Here is a 21,302-nt window from a genome sequence, read left to right as displayed (position 1 = left end):
AGAAGATATGAATGACACTTTTCCAATGAAGACATACAAATGGCTAACAGACACATGAAAAAAATGTTCAAAATCATTAGCCATCAGGGAAATTCAAATCAAAACCACATTGAGAGACCACCTTATGCCAGTTAGAATGGCAAAAATTGACAAGGCAGGAAACAACAAACGTTGGAGAGGATGTGGAGAAAGGGGATCCCTCTTTCATTGTTGGTGGGAATGCAAGTTTGTATAGCCACTTTGGAAAACAGTGTGGAGGTCCCTTAAAAAGTTAAAAATTGAGCTAGCCTATGATCCAGCAATTGCACTACTGGGTGTTTACCCCAAAGATACAGATGTAGTGAAGAGAAGGGCCATATGCACCCCAATGTTCATAGCAGCATTGTCCACAATAGCTAAATCGTGGAAGAAGCCAAAACGCCCTTCAACAGATGACTGGATTAAGAAGATGTGGTCTGGGGCGCCTGGGTGGCACAGCGGTTAAGCGTCTGCCTTCGGCTCAGGGCGTGATCCCGGCGTTATGGGATCGAGCCCCACGTCAGGCTCCTCTGCTATGAGCCTGCTTCTTCCTCTCCCACTCCCCCTGCTTGTGTTCCCTCTCTTGCTGGCTGTCTCTCTCTGTCAAATAAATAAATAAAATCTTTAAAAAAAAAAAAAAAAAGATGTGGTCCGCATATACAATGGAATATTACTCAGCCATCAAAAGGAACGATTTCTCAACATTTGCTGCAACATGGATGGGACTGGAGGAGATAATGCTAAGCGAAATAAGTCAAGCAGAGAAAGACAATTATCATACGGTTTCACTCATTTATGGAATATAGAAGTAGGAAGATCGGTAGGAGAAGAATGGGAAGAAGAAACGGGGGGTAAACAGAAGGGGGAATGAACCCCTATGGGCTCTGGGAAACAAACTGAGGGCTTCAGAGGGGAGGGAGGTGGGGGAATGGGATAGGCTGGTGATGGATATTAAGGAGGGCACGTATTGCATGGTGCACTGGGTGTTATACGCAAGTAATGAATCATGGAACTTTATATCAAAAATTAGGAATGTACTGTACGGTGACTAATATAATAAAAAAATATTATTAAAAAAAGATAAACATTAAACTTATTCATCCAACAACTGCCCACCTGCTTAGGTTAGCAACACAGCAATATAGCTAAATATAGGCAATATGGCAAACCCCTGGGAAACTTGTTTAATGTACCTGTCTCAGTGTATCTGCAAAATCTGGATAACAGTAGTATCACTGAGGATTAAATGAATTTATATAAAGTGCTTAGCATTTTATCTTCCTCTATGAAGAATTGTTATAAAAATGCTAACTATGCTTACAAATGTATGGGCATCATGCATGTCTTCATAAGATTTTTTTCCTGTAAGGGCAGAATACTTAAAATCTATTTCTACTATTATTCTAATGGAGTGTCACATTTTAAGTATTTGCCATTATTAATTTTAAAGATTAATTTGAAGTATAAATCAATTGGCACAGATTATATTTTCATCAGTATCTATAACAAAAACAATGTTTACTGAGCACTTACTATGTACCAGGCACTTTACCTGTATACAATTATTTAATCCTTATAAGAGCCTGATAAGGTAAATACTACTTTCTACCCATTCTACAGATGAAGAATCTGAGGCATGGAAAAGTCAAGTAACCTCTCAAAATGACACTTCTTGGAAAACCAGGACTCAAAACTGGAAAATATGCCAGAACTCTTGCTCTTCACCACAACTATACTGCATCTATACTTCCATTATGAGCACTTAATACCTTTCCATTGGTTATGCATCTATTGGGACAATGAGCCAATACTGCCGTCTCTACCACTTCCTGACTTGTGTAACAATGAGACATTTGTGAAATGCCTATCAAAGTTGAAATTTATGGGTACAAATTGGATTTTTGCAGGAAGACATTAAAAGCACATGAATCAAACTCAAAACCTTGGTATCATCAGAATGCTGCTAATCAACTTTACTACTACCTAAACATACAAGAGGCAGCATTGTATATTTGAACGTGGAATTTTGAACCATATCAACCATACTGAAATCCACTTGAAGTTCAACACTTATTAATCATCTGACTGTAAGCAAGATCATTTCCATTTCCTCAGAGTTGTGATAAATGAGAATACATTTATGCCTTGTAAAAGACAAAACACAAATGTGGTTATAGTAGACAGACCATCCTTAATATAACTATAAAAACAATTTTCATTCCTTTTACTTCAAGATACACTGTATTAAAATCCTTTATTCACTTGTAACTATTCAGAAATACATTGTGAAAAACGCATTCCTAAAACCAGAACATCTACGACTGCACAAAAATATTAGTAAAAAGGAATTTAAGAAGGGGGTTAAATACTTCTCAAAAACCTAATTCTATGTAGGCTATAACAAAATATTCTAACAGAAAACAGGCATACTTTAAAACTAAATTTAACGAGTAACAAAAGCAAACAGACAAACCTAAAAACCTTCATGCAGGAAAAAAAAAATTCAAGAGAGCAAAAAGGCAACCTATGTAATGGGAAAAAATATTTACAAACCATTTATCTGATAAGGGGTTATCCAATTTAAAAGTGGATAAATGACTGAATAGACATTTCTCAAAAGAATACATACAAATTGCCAGCAATTATACGAAAAGATGTTCATCATCACTAATCAAGGAAATGCAAATCAAAACCACAACGACCTACCATCTCACACCTGTTGGAATGGCCACTATCAAACAAAAAAGTAACAAGTGCTGGCAGGTATGTGGAGAAATTGGAACCTTTGTGTGTTGTTGGTGAAAACATAAAATGATGCAGCCACTAAAGAAAGCATTATGGAAGTTCCTCAAAAAATTAATAGAATCGCTATATGAAATCAGTTTTGAGTATGAAACAAAAAGAACCAAAAACAGGATCTCAAAAAGATATTTGCACAACCATGTTCACTGCAGCATTATACACAACAGTCAAGAGGTGGAAGCAGCCTAAATGTCCACTGAAAGATAAGTGGATAAAGAAGATGTGGTATATACAAATATATACCCTCTTCTAAAAAGAGGAAGTTCTGTCTTATGCTACAACATGAATAAACATGTTGAAGACATTATGCTAAGTGAAATAAACCAGTCACAAAAAAACAAACATTGTATGATTCTACACATATAAGGTATCTAAAAGTAGTCAAATTCTTAGAAACAAAGTAAAACGGTGGTTGCCAAGTACTGGGGGTGGGGGAGGAGGAAAAAGGAAGTTGTTAAAAGGTCACAGAGTTTTAATTTTTGAAAAATAAAGAAGTTCTACAGATCTATTCAATAATAATATGCATACAGTTAACACTAGTGTATACTTCAAAATGGTTAAGATGGTAAATTTTGTGTTACATGCTTTTTACTACAAAGTAAAAATGAATACAGGACAGGACTTTAAGAATTCTGAGTTAAGAAGCTGGCAAATCCTCTTTCCAAAAACCAACGACAAAACCAGACAAAGTTGTCAAAAATGACAGAAAAATCAGGGACAAAAGGGAAGTCTACCTCAGGTCACAATATTTGTTGTTAAAAGCAACAAAACAGCAGACTGGCCAGAAAATTAACAGAAAGATCAAGAGAATAAAACAGCCAAAGATGACCCTGCTATTTCACATATCCCTGATAGTCTGGAAAGCTATATGCATTTGCCAGGTTGTGCTTACTTAGAGGAGAGGGAACTAACAAGCTACTTATTCATGGTTAACCAAGAGACCTTATAAACCCAGTAAGTTAAAAAAAGGGGGGGGGGCAGGATCAGATTTATAAGCTCCCTAAATTGTGAGCATTATCTAATATATGTGTAGGAATGGTAGAAAGTGTATGTAAAGAGTGGAAGACTTAATGGTTCAGTGGTTTAAATAGCCTCCAGCCAATCAATGGCTGATGACTAAGTTATAGTGATCCAGGGTAATCCTTAGAAAGCCAGAGCTGAACACACAAAGAAAAGGAGGGGTGGGGGTGAAGAGCACCACCATTAGAGGCCACACACTACAGGGGAAACACGACAAATGTGCTTCAGGCAAGTCACTAAAGAAATAAATAAACCAACAGCAACAACAACCATCCCCTGGATAGAGGAAATCAGAATTCAGAGTTGCTACAATTACTATCTATAAAATGTCCAGTTTTCGACAAAAAATTGTGAAACATGGAAAGTATACAAGGTAAACAAAAAGTATCTCTGAGGGTGCTCACCTGTATGACTTAGTTCACAAAGACTTCATAATATCTATTACAATTATGTTCAAAGAAATAAAAGAAACCATATTTATATAATTCAAAGAATATAGGACAATGATTCATCAAACAGAAAATATCAATGAGACAAACTGCCAAGAACCAAATGGAAATTAAAGAACAAAAAGTACAGTAAATTAAATTAAAAATCCACTAACAGAATTCAACATCAACTGGCAAAAGAATCAGTAAATCCACACCCTGACACATCACAGTGAAAAGCCAGGGACAAAAAGAAAATTTTAAAATTAGAAACAGAAAAATCACTAACTTCTCATTACAAACAATAATGGCAAGAAGGTAATGAGATGACCAACTGAGTGGCTCAGTTCGTTAAGTGTCTGCCTTCAGCTCGGTTCATGATCCCCGGGTCTTGGGGTAGAGCCCCACATCAGGTTCCCTGCTCGATGGGGAGTCTGCTCTTCCCTTGCCCTCTGCCCCTCCCCCAGCTTGTACTCACTCTTGATCACTCTCTCTCAAGTAAATATTAAAAAAAAAAAAAAAAAAAAAAAAAAGAAAGAAAAGAGAGAAAGAAAGAAGGTAATGAGATGACATTCAAAAATAATAACTCTCAACCAAAAATTCTATACCCAGCCAATATCCTTCAAAAATGACAAAATAAAGGAACACCCAAATAAAGACTCAGATAATTCACTGTTACCGGAATACTAAAAGTTCACCAGACTGAAAGGAACACCAGACAGTAACTCAAATTCACAAAAAAAGCACCAATGAATGTAATTATATAACCATTAAAGGACAATATAAATGTATTTTTTCTGATTTAAAAAGCCATTACCTAGAACATAATTATCAAATTGTACTGTCAGACTTACAACACAAAGATGCAATACATATGACAATAGCACAAAGAAGGGGAAAGTAATGGAGCTACAGCAGAGAAAGTTTCTGTATTTTAATGTAACAAATTTAGCATTAATCTGAAATAGACTATAAAAAATTGGATGCATATTGTAAGCCTTTGAGCAACCGCTAAGAACAAAGGTAATGAATGTGAAAATTAAAGGAATTAAAATGAAACGTTAAAAAACATTTACTTAATGTAAAAAAGTAGTAAAGGATTATGAGAAAAACAAAAAAGATATAAGAAACGTTGAAAATAGAAAATGGTAGATGGAAATCCAACCATATGATTAAAAACATTAAATGTGGAGGGATTAAATACTCCAGTCAAAAGGCAAAGATTGGGGGCTCAGTCGGTAAAGCATCTGCCTTCAGCTCAGGTCACATGATCCCAGGGTCCTGGAATCAAGCCCTGCAATGGGCTCCCCGCTCAGCAGGGAGCCTGCTTCTCCCCCTCCCTCTGCCTGCTGCTCCCCATGCTTGTGCTCTGTCAAATAAATATATAAAATCTTAACAAAAAAAAAAGGCAAAGATTGTCAGACTGATTTTTTTTTTTTAAGTGGGTGTAGGCGGAGAGGGAGAAAGAAAATCTTAAGCAGGCTCCACACCCAGCACGCAGCCCAATGCAGGGCTCGATCCTACAACACTGAGATCATGACCTGAGCCAAAAATCAAGAGGACACATAAATGAATGAGCCAACGGGCACCCCAAGACTGGATTTTAAAGAAAGATCAAACTATATGCTCTCCTCAAGAGACATACTTTAGATTCAAAAACAAATAGGTTGAAAATAAATCTTAAAAACACTTTTAAAAGATAATTTTTTTATAGATATAAAGAATAGATTGGTGGTTGCTAGGGGCGTGGGGTTGAGGGTGGGCAAAACGGCTGAAAGGGGTCAAAAGGTACAAACTTCCAAATGTAAAATAAGTCATGGGATGTAATGTACAGCATAAGAACTTTAATGATACTGAACTGCATATCTGAACATTGCTGAGAGAGTAAACCTTGCAAGTTCTCATTACCAAAAAAAAAAAAAAAAAACTTGTTAACTACGCAGGGTGACAGATGTTAACTACTTATTGTGAGAATCAATCTTTTTGCAACATAAAAAAATATCAAATTATGTAGTTCACCTAATATTATACTTTTACATCAATTATATGTCAATTAAAAAGCAGTAAATGAGACTCCAAGGAAGTCATGTGACCCAGTTTCTTGTCTGGAATACTGAAATACAACATTTTCTTGCTATTTAAACGGTATAGATTCTCTTTTAGGCACATAGGGAATTTTCATTTCTATGATATTAATTTCCAGCAGTTTCCTTCCTCCTGTTTTCTTTGGCTTGTTTTGAGAGGGAGGCAGGGGGAGGGGGTGAGGGAGAGAGAGAATCTAAAGCAGGCTCCACACCCAGCATGGAGCCCGACACAGGGCTTAATCTCATGACCCTGAGATCACGACCTGAGCCGAAATCAAGAGTCAGACACAACCGACTGAGCCACTCAGGTGCCCCATTCCTGTTTTTCATGACTGTTTTCCAAAATGAATAATTTATCCCAGTCATGGGATGAAATTACAATGAACAAGATGAAAAGAGATAGTTAAAGCTAAATAACATGCCAGTAAAACTTTCAGAGATGGTACTAGGCATGAAGAAATACAACACAAAAGTTTAAGACAATCAAAGACAGTGTACTGAGAAAAAATATATATATGTATAATGCAAACAGCAACCACAGAAGAGCTGGAGTACACTATTAAGAAAAGAGACTTTAAGGAAAAAAATGTTATTAAAGATAACATAGGATACTTTATAACAATTGAAGGGTTTATTCATGAAAATATAAAAACATATGTGAGCATAGCAACAGAACCCCAAAATACATAAAGCAAAAACTGAAAAAGTAAAAAGATAGTTCAATCATAGAGACTGTAATATCACAATATATAGAGAGAAAAATCAACCAAAATATGGAAGACCTGAACACTATCAACCAATTAAACCTGAAATCTATAAACCACTACATTCAACAAATGCAAAAATATACATTCATCAAGGAAAAATCAGAAAGCATCTGAACTGAATGAAAATGAAAATACAACATATCAAAATTTATGGGAAAATATCTGTAGCTGTTTAAATGCCTATAATAGAAGAAATCTCCCAAAAATCAATAACCTAAACTTCTACCTGAAATGGTAAAAAAAAAAAAAAAAAAACCTAATCCAAACTGAACAAGCAAAAAGAAGGACCACAATACTAACAAAATGCAGAGAAGTGGGAGGGTATATGTAGTCAAACTGTTGTAAGATTGTTCAGGAAATGGTAAAACTACTAAGTTAGACTCTAGTAAGTCAAATATGCATTCCGTAGCCTTTAGGGTCAGCAACTGAAGCAATTTTTAAAACATTAAAAAAAAAAAAAACTTTAAAGCAAGAAGAATTACTAGAGTGAAAGAGGGACACATTTAAGGATGATTTGTAAGTATGCTGAATAAGATAACACTTAAATTTGTGTACACCTAATAACAATTTCTTGATATATTATAAGGATAAGTTGGCAAAATTAAAAAGTAGACAAGTAATCTTAATTGTAGTAATTGACAGAACAGCAGACATGAAAATCCACATGATATACCAGATTTTAAGAACTCTATTAATATGAAGTAAATGATATTTATGGAAGCATACAGTAACAACCGCAGAATACACACTTTTTATCAATTGCATATAGAACATTTACAAAAATAGACCATATATTGATTCATAAATTAAAATGGATTAAAATAATACAGACTATGGTGACCACAGCGGAATTAAATTAAAAATCAGTAACAGAAAGCTAATGAGCAATTCCTCAAAGGTTTGGAAATCAAGCACACACTTCGACACAAATGAATTAAAAAAAAATAAAAATGGATATTAATATTTTTCTGAACAAAATAATGAAAAAACATGAAATTCTGTGACATAAAGCTAAGTAGAGGGCAAAAAAAAAAAAAAGTTATAGCATTAATGCATATATTTCTATAGAAAAAGGTAGGAGGAAAAAATAAATGACAGAAGCTTCCGCCTCAGGAAACTAGAGAAAACAGCCAATCAAATCCAAGAAAAGTAGAATGGGGGAGGGGGGAATCAGAAAAAATCAGTTCCTTGCAAATAAAATTAATAAAACCCTAACAATAATGATGAAGAAGATACAAATCACTAATATCAGTAAGCAAAAAATATCAGATTTTTTTTTTAAATAAGTCAACTTTGAACTGGACCAAAAAACCCAACTTTATGGCTTTACATATAGACAATTCAGAGCAGGGGCAGGAAATTTTTCAGTAAGGGCCAGACAGTATATATTTAAGGCTTTTGCAAGCCATGCACTCTCTGTCCCTGCTACTCAACTCTGCCATTTTAGTTTTCAAAAGCTGCCAGACAATACATAAACAAATGAAGATAGCTGTGCTCCAATAAAATTTTATTTATAAAAGTAGGCCCAAGCCATTGTTTGCTGATTAATGGTTTTGAAGAAATGGAGAAATTCAATGAAAACATAACTAACCAAAACTAACAAAAGGAGAGCTAAAATCTAAATAGTCCTATATCTCCTAAAGAAATAGTCCTATATCTCCTAAAGAAATTAAATCACGAGTGTGCCTGGGTGGCCCACTCAGTTAAGCATCAACTCTTGGTTTCGGTTCGGGTCATGATCTCAGGGTCGTGAGATGGAGCCCCAAGTTGGGCTCCACGCTCAGGTCGGAGTCTGCTTGTCCATCTCCCTTCCCCTCTCTCTCCCCCCCCCAAAATAAATAACACCTTTTTAAAAAAATTAAATCAGGAATTTAAAACTTTTCAACTAAGAAAACTCCTGACCCACAGGACTCCAGGATTCGTTTTTCCTAACATTTAAAAAACCAGTTAAAAGAACAAAGTTGGAGATTACACACATCTTGATTTCAAAACTTACTACAAAGTTATGGTATTCAAAACAAAGTGATACTGATGGCAGACCTATAAACCACCAAGGGAACTGTACTGAGAGCCCAGAAATAAACCCTCACATCTGTGGCCAAGTGATTTTCAAAAAGGGTACCATGACCATTCAAAGGGGAAAGGACGGTCTTCAAAAAATTTTGTTGGAAAAGTAGACACCCGCTTATAAAAACAAATGAAGTTGGATCCTATACTGTAGGATACTACACCATACACAAAAATTAACTCAAAATGAATCAAAGACCTAAAAGTAAGGGTGAAAAATATAAAGCTCTAAGAAAACAAAGAAAAAGCTTCATGACACTGTATTTGGCAATAATTTCTTGTATAGGACACCAAAAGCCCAGGCATCAAAGAAAAAATTGGTAAGTTGGACTTCAAAATTTAAAACTTTTCATCAAAAGACACAAAAGACTCAAAGACATCTCACAATGGGAGAAAATATTTGCAAATCGTGTATCCGATAAGGGATTGATAATCAGGATTATAAATAATTCCTACAACTCAAAAAAAAAAAAAAAACCAATGCAATTTTAAAAAAGGGTAGAGGACTTGAATAGACATTTCTCCAAAAATATACACATGGCCAATAAGCACCTGAAAAGTTGCTCAACATAATGATTGCATTATGAAAATACATTATGAAAATACAAATCAAAACCGCTGTGGGATACCATGTCACACCCATTAAAATGGCTATAATCAAAAAAATAAAAATAAAAATCAGAAAATACCAAGCATGGTGAAGACGTGGAGCAACTGGAAAATTTGTACATTGCTGGTAAAAACAAAATATGGTGTAGCCACTGTGGAAGACAGTATGGCAATTCCTCAAAAATTTAAACAGAATTATTATGCAATCTAGCAATTCCACTTGTGGGTATATACCCAAAACAACTGAAAGCAGGGACTCAAAACAGATATTTGTACATCCATGTTTGCAGCAGCACTACTCACAATAGCCAAAAGGTAGAAACAACCCATTGTGCATCAATGAACAAATGAACAAAACATAGCATATACAATGGGATATTATTCAGCCTTAAAAAGGAAATTGTGATACATGCCACAATATGAATGAACCTTGAAGACACTGTGCTAATGAGTTAAATAAGCCAGTCACAAAATGATAAATATTGTAGGTTTCCACTTGTGAGGTGTAAGAGTAGTCAAATTCATAAAAACAAAGTAGAATACTGATTGCCAGGGGTTGGTAAGAGAGAACAGCGAGTTAGTGGATCAATGCATAAAGAGGTTCAGTCTGGGAAACTAAAAAAGTTCTGGAGATGGATGGTAATGGTTGCACAATGTAAATGTTATCAATGTCACAGAACTATACAATAAAAAATGGCAAAAATGGTAAATTTTGGTATGTATATTTTACCAAAATAAAAAAAACTAATATCAATCTTAAACTCATTTATAAAAAAAGAAAATACTTAATAATTTAATGAAGCCAACATATCTATGATAATCCAACCTTGATAAGGACATTACAAGAGAGATCAGAGACCAGAATCACCTATAAACATAGCTGCTACAAAACTAAACAAAAATTTAGCAAATCAAAGCCAACACATAAAAAGGTTAATATGTAGTAAGTATGGGTTTATGTCAGGAATTCAAACTCCATCTAAAAATTCAATGTAATTCACTACATTAACAGAATAAAAGAAAAAATCAGATAAACTCATTAAATGTAATATCTGATAAAATTCAAACCCATTCATGATTTTTAAAAACTTGCAAAAGGAGGAACGGAAGAACATTTCCTTACCCAATAAAGAATATTTACAGCTAGCAACATGCTTAATAGTAAAATATTGCGCACCTTCACACTGAAGGTGAGAACAAAAAAAAATATTTTCAAGATGTCTACTCCACACTGCAATAAAGAAATAAAAGGTACAAGCACCGGAAGATGTAAAACTGTCACTATCTGCAAACGACATGATTGTGTACAGACAATCTAAAAGAAAACACCAAATCATACTACACAAGTTAGAAAAGACACTGAATGGAAGGCCAATGTACTACAACAACTGTATTTCTGCGTACTGGTAATGTACTTAGAAAATGAAATTTTCAAGAAATAATGCTCCTTATAACAAAAAAAGATCATATTTAACGAAATATGTGCAAGGCCTCTCTTGAAAACTTCAAATCATTACTGAGAAAAATTGAAGACTTAAAAATACAGAAAGCAATGTTCTATACTGGGATTAAAAAGCTCGATACTATGTTAACACAATATTAATCTATTAATCTATTGATTTCATGTAACCCCAATAAAAATGTCAGTGGGTTTCCCCTTTAGGGGGAAATTCTAAAATTTACAGATTGAAATTAAAATGTATGTGAAAATGCAAAGGACCTACAATAGTTACAACAAGGAAAAAAGAACAAAGTTACACAAATTACACTATGAGATATCAAAACGTACTGTAGAAGTACGGTAATGACACAAGAATAGACAAATAGACTACTGAGCAGATACAGAGTTCAGAAATAAATCCACACACATATGACAACCTGATTTGCAATAAGACTTACTGCAATTCAGTAGAAAAAGAATGGTTCAACAAATGCTGTGGATCAACTGAGTATCAAAGGAAAAAAAAAGTGCATCTTGACCTCTACTTCACACCTGCAGAAATTTTTTAGATAAAGCAAAGAAAACAATAAAACTTCTAAAAGAAGAGATGGACAGCAATATGCAAAAGAATGAAGCTGGACCACTTTCTTACACCATACGCAGAAATAAATTCAGAAGACCTAAATGTGAGACAGGGAACCATCAAAATCCCAGGAGAACACAGGCAGCAACCTCTTTGACCCTGGCCATAACAACTAGACACATGTCCAGAGGCAAGGGAAACTACTGGGACTTCATCAAAATAAAAGCTTCCGCATAACAAAGGAAACCATTAACAAAATTAAAAGGCAACCTACGGAATAGAAGAAGATATTTGCAAATGGCATATCTGATAAAGGGTTAGTATCCAAAGTATGTAAAGAACTTATAAAAACCAACACTCCAAAAAACAAATAATCTCATTAAAATGGGCAAAAGACACAGACATTTCTCCAAAAAGACCTACAGAAGGCCAACAGACACATGAAAAGATGCTCAACATCACTCACCATCAGGGAAATGCAAATGAGTCAAAACTACAAGGAGATACCACCTCACAGCTGTCAGAATGACTAAAATCAACACCACAAGAAACAACAGGTGTTACTGAGGATGTGGAGAAAGGGGAACCTTCTTGCACCGTTGCTGGGAATGCAAACTGGTGTAGCCACTCTGGAAAACAGTATAGAAGTTGTAATAATTCACTGAGTACTCTACAATCCAGCAATTGTACTACTGGGTATCTACCCAAAGGATACAAAAAACTAATTTGAAGGGATACATGCACCCCCATGTTTACAGAAGCATTATCTACAACAGCCAAATTATGGAAAGAGCCCAATTTCCATCGACTGATGAATGGATAAAGGAGATAGATATAGGTATTTATATCTATATATAGATATGATGGAATATTATTCAGCCATAAAAAAAGAGTAAAATCTTGCCATTTGCAGCAACATGGATGGAGCTAGAGTGTATAACGCTAAGTGAAATAAGTCAGAGAAAGACAAATACCATATGATTTCACCAATACGTGGAATTTAAGAAACAAAACAAATGAGTAAAGGGGGGCAAAAGAGAGGAAGGCAAATCAATTAACAGACTCTTAACTATAGAGAATAAACCAATGGTTACCAGAATTCCGGGGTGGGAGGATGGGTTAAACAGGTGATGGGTATTAAGGAGTGCACTTATGATGAGCATGGGGTAATTAAAATAAAAACCAAAACAAAATATCTTCATGTCCCTGGAATAAACAAAAATTTCTTAAAACAGAAGACTGACAACTTGGACCTCAATGAAATTATGAACTTCTGTTCATCAAAAGATAATTTTAAGAGAGTAAAAAGCCAAGCCACAGACTGGGAGAAGATACTGCAAAATGTATCTGGCAAAGGACTCATTTCCAAAATATGTAAAGAACCCCTCCACATTAAAAAAAAAAAAAAAAAGAATACCCAATTTGTTAAAAAAGCAAAAGAATTAGAGACTTTACAAAAGAGAATATTCAAAAAGCCAATAAGCAGCACGCGAAAATGTGTTCAACACTATGGCCATTTAGGAAATGTAAATTTAAACTGAGACACCACTACACACCCACCAGAAAGGCTAAAATTAAAATAACAAATATGCTAAGTAATAGCAAAAATTTGAAGTAACTAGACCTCTCATACACCGTTAGTAAGAATGTAAATTGATACAACCACTTTGGAAAACTTTTGGCAGTATCCATGAAAGCTAAACATATACAAACCTAAGGATACACCTAAGAGAAGCTAATGCCTACGTCCACCAATATACACGAACAAGCATGTTCACAAGAACTTTCTTCCTAACAGCCAACAGTAGAAACCACCCAAATGTACATCAATGGGAAAACAAACTGAATCTTTAGCCAATGGAATACTACAAGGCAATACGAAGTAGTACAGCTCCTGCAACAACATGGGTAAATCTTAGCCATAAACAGCCAGACACAAGTGATTCCAATTAAGGTCCAAGAACAAGTAAAACTTCTTTATGTTGATAAAAGTCAGAATAATAGTCACCTGTTTTAGGGGGTGGGGATACTGATTTGCAAAGGGAGCCATTTAAGGTGCAGAAATATTCTATTTCATCTCCACAATGGTTACACACGTGTATACATAAAAACTGAGCTGTATACTTAGGACTTGTGGTCATTTTTTTAAAATGAAAATATTAAGATAATTAACCTTGGAGAGAAGGGGTAGGAACCAAGAGTAGTATTTCTTAGTGGTAACTCTATCCAATAATAAACGGAGAATATAAAAATTATTAACTTTCACCATTAGATTAAGACTTCCCTTATCTCCTGAAAGCAGTTGTTCTGATCTTCTGAGTTTCCACAGATAATTTTTATATCTTTATGCCTAGCAGAGTTGCCTGGCATATGTTAGTAATAAATGTACTCAGTGGATTAATAAATATGTGAACTTTAAAATTACAGTTCATTTACATCAGACCATTCTCAAGTTAAAAGAAAAAACCTAAAAAGTGAATAAGAAATAAGTTTTCAATTTTGCTGGCATTCTCAATCTGTGTCTGCTCAATTCTCGGAGGATGTCATGGTAAAGTCCTCTTTCCTGCTAAGAGAACGTTCTTGCTGTCTTTCAGACCCTTCCATTCCCCAAAAAGGAGAATGGGAATATAATATTTTCCAGCTTCATTCAGAAATCTTAGCATATCTGGTAATGCTTCCGAATTGAGTAAGCAGACTGAACAATTCTGACAAGAACAATGAAACTGCCTCCCTATCTGCTGAGGCACCTTTTGGGAATCCAATTCTAATAAACCATCATTAGTAACAAACCATGGGGAAAAAAAGTTCTGTAAAGGAAGGTCTGTAGGTAATTTCAGGGTAGTCCAAAATACTTTAACAGAAAAGTGAAGTTTTTAAAGCATAAAACCGAAGTGCAGGAAACAACGGAGCATTACTAAACTAGCTGAAAATGTTTCCAGTTAATGACAACTACACAACTTACCTGTTCCAGCACATCCAACTTTAACTCGAGCTTGCTGAGAACCACGTCTCCACCCCATAGTGAAAGCTGTAGATCTGATGGCTTTAAATTCTTGATGTAGCGATTCACGTAGCTCATTAAAATTGGAGTCACATATGACTCCAGCATCTTTTAACGTGCAGAGGAGGCCAAGTCAGAAGCTAAAGGGGGTAAAGACAAACATGAGAAGTAACTGAGTCGGTAGAGCAGCGAAGGAAAAAGCATTTGTCAGGAGGGGTTGAAGAGGCCGAAAAGCAACAGTCCCCACCAAAGCAGCCGCTCGCCTCCTCCCAGAAGCCGAAAACACAAGTGGATTCTCTGCTCCAGCTGCCACTTCCTCACTAGTAAAACTCCCCTCAAGTCGCCTGACGAAGGGTGGGAGGAATAAGCTGATGGAATGAAGAGAGCAGATACCCTGGAATGGGAGAAAGAAGGGAGCCGGATCCCCTTCGGCCGCCGCAACCCTTCACCAGACCAGTCTCCCCACGAGGCCCTCGCCTCCCGGAACCCAGCCGGATCTACCACGGTAGAACCTGGGCTAGAACCAGGCCAGCTCCCGCCCCTGGCGGTACTGCACCCTCGGCTGACACTTACGCCAAAGAGTGCCGTGGCTTCCTCTCCACCTCCCGGTACCCGGCAGCAGCCTCCGGCGGCGGCGCAGCTCCGGTACGGAGCCACTTCCGGGTGTTACCCCCTTCGGTGCTCAAAACAAACTGTCCCTCCACCGCCACCCCTCGACTCCGCAGCGGGGCGGGAGTTCCCAAGCTGGAGCAGCCACTCAGAGCGCCTTCTAGGAGACCTCTCGTGCCGGGCTGGCCTGCGTCCCCGCTCCGACCCAGCCAGTGCTTTAAGACTAAGCTCTAGGAAATGCGCGGGGGAGGTGGGCGGACCGGTAAAGCGGAGACACCGGCGAGCCGGAAGTGGCGCTGAGAAGAAAAGCGGCTGTAGGTGGTGGAGGTCGTGACGGGGTGGGGAACTGCCGAGGGCCCGCGGGTGGGATAAGGAGGAAGAAAGTGGGTACTAGTGTTTAAAGCCCTGAAAAACAAGCGGCTGTTGTTTTTCTTGGGAAACGGGAGGTCTGGGGAGAGGAACTTGGTTTCAGTGGGCAGGGCAACAGCCTTAAGGCCGCAGGGAGGTTGGAGGCGGGGGCCATTTAAATTTAGATCCGAGGTTCGTTTGCTGGAGCAAAGGTCCGAGTAGTGGAGAAATTGAAGGAATTAAGATGTGTAATTTAGGGGACTGCATTTGGATCAAACGTGCAGACAAGCTCTCGCGTTCTTTGGCCAAGGAGTGGTTAAGTGTCCTAAATGTGCTGATAGAGGGGCGGTGAAGGAATGGCCAAAGAGTAAATAGTGAAGAATCCTTAGATTGCAGTCTGATGTGGGACTTAACAGCTGTGGGAATATCAGAAGGGACGTTATAAGACTCCTAGAGATAAAGTGAGAAGAAATAGCTGATAAAGAATGAATTCAAGAGTTCTAAGAGGCAGTGTTGGTTTTCTTAGGCTGAAATGAATATATAAAATATTACATTCCCTTCAATACTTGGCAAGCTAACAAAATCGAGAAACTCCCAACACCTAACTCGGAAAAATACCCTCGGCTTAAAGGAGTAGCATAGGACTTGCTCCCTGATTTTTTACCAGTAAAGTCTGCAGAAAACAACTACCACTGCGTTTTGAAAATAGACCTTCGTTACGAAATGATTGTTGTGAGTTTGAGCCCCACATTGAGTATGGGAATTACTTAAAAAATAAAATAACCACCCATACTGTTGCATTTAATTGAAAATATGTAATAAGTATTCCTAAATTTTTAAAGCTCCTTACTGGAATTCAAGTTACGATTTCTTGAAAGAGTGTTAGAAAATGCAATAGAAAAGAGACATGAGTGAGGATGCCAAGGTACTTAGATTTATTATGTTAATGAAAATAAGTTTCAAAAGAAAAAAGCAGCTAATGGCTAATTCAGAGCAACTGTCCCCTCACAAAAAGCCTTGATGAATAACCCAAATAATCTAGGTCTTATTAAAACACACTGAATTAGCCGAGTAAACCAAGAATTTCTTAGTTACCTATTTCACTTGGAAAGTAAACAGGTTGAAGCCATGACTCCGAAATCTTAACATAGAAAAATGATTCCACTAATTGTATGAAAGCCCTACCATTCTAGAACTACAAGTCTTGTTATTCTTCTAGAGAAAAGGGGCCTAGTCCCACATTGTCACCAACACCTGTTGTTTCTTCTGTTGTTGATTTTAGCCATTCCAACAGGTCTCAATTTAATGTAAAAGAGCAGAGTACTAATATAAATTTAGATTTGTTTTACTATGCCGTATAAACGAAATAATCATGGTATATTTTTTGTTCTATGCCATTTTTCTCTTGGGGCTAACAAAAATAACTGCCAAATTCCTGCCTTGGGAAAATTATTTGGTCATTGATTTTTTTTTGTTTGGTTTTAAGAATCAAAAGTAGTAGTTTTCAACCTGTGTTCTCTCACACCGTGTTCTGTAAGCAGTCAAAACAATTGTTTTTCTCCGAATTTTTATTTAAATTCCAGTTAGTTAACAGTGTAATGTTAGTTTCAGGTGTAGAATTTAATGATCACTTAGGTACAACACCCAGTCCTAATCACAACAGGCGCATTCCTAAAACCCATCAAGTATTTAACCCATCCCCCCACTTCCCACCAGTAACCCTGTTTGTTCTCTATGTTTAGTAGTCTGTTTCTTGTTTTGCCTCTCCTGTTCCCCACTATGTTTATTTGTTTTGTTTCTTAAATTCCACATATGAGTGAAATCATGGTGTCTTTCTCTGACTGATTTCCCTTAGCATAATACTGTCTGTCTCCATCCATGCCATTGCAAGTGGCAAGATTTCATTCTTTTTTTTTTTGGGCTGAGTAATATTCCATTTTATATACATATCACATCTTTTTTACTCATCAGTCCATGGACACTTGGGCTCCTTCCCTAATCTGACTATTGTAGATAATGCTGCTATAAACATCAGGGTGGTTGTATCCCTTTGAATTCGTATTTTTGCATCCTTTGGGTAAATACCTAGTAGTGTGATCGCTGCATGTATTTGATATATTTAAGAGAACTGCACATTTTAAAAGGATACTGGCATTGTTCTCAAGGGATCTATAACTTGGGTACAAAAAAGACAATGGTGCTAGCTCTGAATTAAGAATTTTAGTATAGACTAGCATGCTTTGTAAGAGTCTCTCATATTTGCTGAGAATCTCTAACACCTGGATCATAAAGTAGTTCTATTTTTAACTTTTTTAGGAATCTTCATACTGTTTTCCAAAGTGACTGCACCAGTTTGCATTCCCACCAACAGTACACAAGGGGTCCCCTGTCTCCACATCCTCACCAACACCTGCTATTTCTTGTGTTCTTGAATTTAGCCATTCTGACAGGTGTGAGGTGATACCTCACTGTAGTTTTGATTTGTATTTCCCTAATGATGAGTGATGTTGAGCATCCTTTCATGTGTCTGTTGGCCATCTGTATGTCTTCTTTGGAAAAATGTCTGTGCATGTCTTCTGCCCATTTTCTAAATTGGATTATTTGTTTTGGGGGTGTTGAAGTTTTATAAGTTCTTTATATTTTTTTGGATACTAACCGTTTATCAGATATGTCATTTGCAAATATCTTCTCCTATTCCATAGGTTGCCTTGTAGTTTTGTGGATGGTTTCCTTCACTGTGCAGACACCTTTTATTTTGATGAAGTCCCAATAGTTTATTTTCGCTTTTGTTTCCTTTGTCTCAGGAGATATATCTAGTAAGAAGTTGCTTTGGCTGATGTCAAAGAGGTTACCACCTGTGTTCCCCGCTTGGATTTTGATGGTGTCCTGTCTCACATTTAGGTCTTTAATCCGTTTTGAATTTGTTTTTGTGTATGGTATAAGAAAGTGGTCCGATTTCATTCTTTTGCATGTTACTGTCCAGTTTTCCTAACACCATTTATTGAAGAAACTGTCTTTTTTCCATTGGATATTCTTTCCTACTTTGTTGAGGATTGACCATATAGTTGTGGGTTCATTTCTGGGTTTTCTATTCTGTTCCATTGATCTATGTGTCTCTTTTTGTGCCAGTACCACACTGTCTTGATCACTATAGCTTTCTAATACAACCTGAAGTCCAGAATTATGATGCCTCCAGTTTTGTATTTCTTTTTCAAGATTGCTTTGGCTACTTGGGGTCTTTTGTGGTTCCATACAAATTTTAGGGTTGTTTGTTCTAGCTCTGTGAAAAATGCTGGTGGTGTTTTGATAGGGACTCCATTACATGTGTAGATTGCCTTGGGTAGTATAAACATTTTAACAATATTGTTCTTCCAATACACTAGTGTGGAATGTCTTTCCATTTCTTTGTGTCATCTTCAATTTCTTTCGTAAGTGTTCTGTAGTTTTCAGAGTATGGATTGTTTACCTCTTTGTTTAGGTTTATTCCTATGTATCTTATAGTTTTTGGTGCAATTGTAAATGGGATAGGTTCCTTGATTGCTGTTTCTGCTGGTTCATTATTGGTGTATCGAAATGCAACAGATGTCTGTACGTTGATTTTGTATCCTGTGACTATTGAATTCATGTATCAGTGCTAGCAATTTTTTGGTGGAATCTTTGGGGTTTTCTATATATAGTATAATGTCATCTGCAAATAGTGAAAGTTTGACTTCTTCCTTGCCAATTTGGATGCCTTTTATTTCTTACTGTTGTCTGATTGCTGAGGCTAGGACTTCCAGTGCTATGTTAAATAACAGTAGTGAGAGTGAATATCCCTATCTTGTTCCTGACTGTAGAGGAAAAGCTCTCAGTTTTTCCCCATTGAGGATTATATTTGCTCCGAGTTTTTCATAGATGGCCTTTATTATGTTGAGGTTTGTTCCCTCTCTCCCTGCTTTGTTGAGGGTTTTATCATGAATGGATACTGTACTTTGTCAAATGCTTTTCTGCATCTATTGAAAGGGTCGTATGGTTTTTATCCTTTCTTTTATTAATGTGGTACATCATGTTGATTGATTTGTGAATATTGAACCACCCTTGCAGCCCAGGAATAAATCCCACTTGATTGTGGTGAATGATTCTTCGAATGTACTATTGGATTTGATTTGCAGGTATTTTGCATCCATGTTCATCAGCGAGATTGGCCTATAGTTCTCTTTTTTAGTGAAGTCTTTGGTTTTAGACTCACGGTAATGCTGGCCTCATAGGATGAATTTGGCATTTTCCTTCCATTTCTATTTTTTGGAATAGTTTGAGAAGAATAAGTATTAACTCTTCTTTAAATGTTTGGTAGAATTCCCTTGTGAAGCCATCTGGCCCTGCACTTTTGTTTTTTGGGAGATGTTTGATTACTGATTCAATTTCTTTGCTGGTTATCAGTCTGTTCAAGTTTTCTATTTCTTTCTAAAGTTTCAGTTTTTGGTAGTTTATATGTTTCCTAGGCATTTATTCATTTCTTCCAGATTGTCCAATTTGTTGGCATATAATTTTTCATAATATTCTCGTAATTGTTTCTACTTCTGTGGTGTTATTATTTCTCCCTTCTCATTTGTGTTTTTATTTGGGTCCTTTCTCTTTCCTTTTTAATAAGTCTCCCTGAGGGCTTATTATTTTATTAATTTTTTCAAAGCACCAGCTCCTGGTTTCATTGGTCTGTTCTGGTTTTTTTAGTTTCTATATCATTTATTTCTGCTCTAATCTTTATTATTTCTCTTCTTCTTCTGGCTTTAGGCTTCATTTGTTCTTTTTCTGGCTCCTTTAGGTGTAAGGTTAGGTTGTTTACTTAAGATTTTTCTTGCTTCTTGAGGTAGGCCTGTATTGCTATATACTTCCCTCTTAGGATCACTTTTGCTACATCCCAAAGGTTTTTGGACCATTGTGTTTTCATTTTCATTTTATTTTTTAATTTCTTCTTTGATTTCCTAGTTGACCTATTCATTGTTTAGTAGCATGCTGTTTAACTTCCATGTAGTTGTGGTCTTTCCAAATTTTTTCTTGAGGTTGACTTCAAGTTTCATAGCATTGTGGTCAGAAAATATGCATGGTGTGATTTCAGTCTTTTTGTACTTGTTGAGGCCTGATTTGTGACCTAGTGTGTGATCTATTCTGGAGAATGTCCCATGTGCACTTGAAAAGAATGTGTTTTCTGTTGCTTTAGAATGAAATGTTCTGAATATATCTGTTAAGTCCACTGGTCCAGTGTCTCATTCAAAGCCCTTGTTTCCTTTTTGATCTTCTGCTTAATGATCTGTCCATTGATGTAACTAGGGTGTTAACATCCCCTACTATTATTGTATTATTATTGATGAGTTTCTTTATATTTGTTATTGTTTTATATATTTGGGTGCTCCCATGTTGGGGGCATAAATATTTATAATTGTTAGATCTTCTTGTTGGATAGACCCTTTTATTATGACATAGTGTCCTTCTTTATCTCATTACCATCTTTGGTTTAAAATCTAGTTTGTCTGATATAACTAGAGCTA

The 21,302-nt window shown here is 36.4% G+C and overlaps 1 protein-coding gene across 1 annotated transcript in view; it reads right to left on the bottom strand.

Annotated features, from left to right (window-relative positions):
• VPS13B (vacuolar protein sorting 13 homolog B) overlaps positions 1 to 15,628 on the bottom strand; it is a 759,954-nt gene extending 744,326 nt beyond the window's left edge. The window contains exons 1-2 of the mRNA XM_040625596.1: positions 15,394 to 15,628; positions 14,782 to 14,960 (exon numbers count right to left, since the gene is read on the bottom strand). Coding sequence (XP_040481530.1) covers positions 14,782 to 14,928 — 147 coding nt within the window. The 5' untranslated portion in view covers positions 14,929 to 14,960; positions 15,394 to 15,628. The remainder of the gene's footprint in view (positions 1 to 14,781; positions 14,961 to 15,393) is intronic.
• Positions 15,629 to 21,302: the final 5,674 nt, after the last annotated feature.

The sequence above is a fragment of the Ursus maritimus genome, unplaced genomic scaffold (genome assembly GCF_017311325.1).
Source record: "Ursus maritimus isolate PB19 unplaced genomic scaffold, ASM1731132v1 scaffold_9, whole genome shotgun sequence".
NCBI classification, from domain to species: Eukaryota; Metazoa; Chordata; class Mammalia; order Carnivora; family Ursidae; genus Ursus; species Ursus maritimus.
This window is presented reverse-complemented; position numbering and strand designations above follow the sequence as displayed.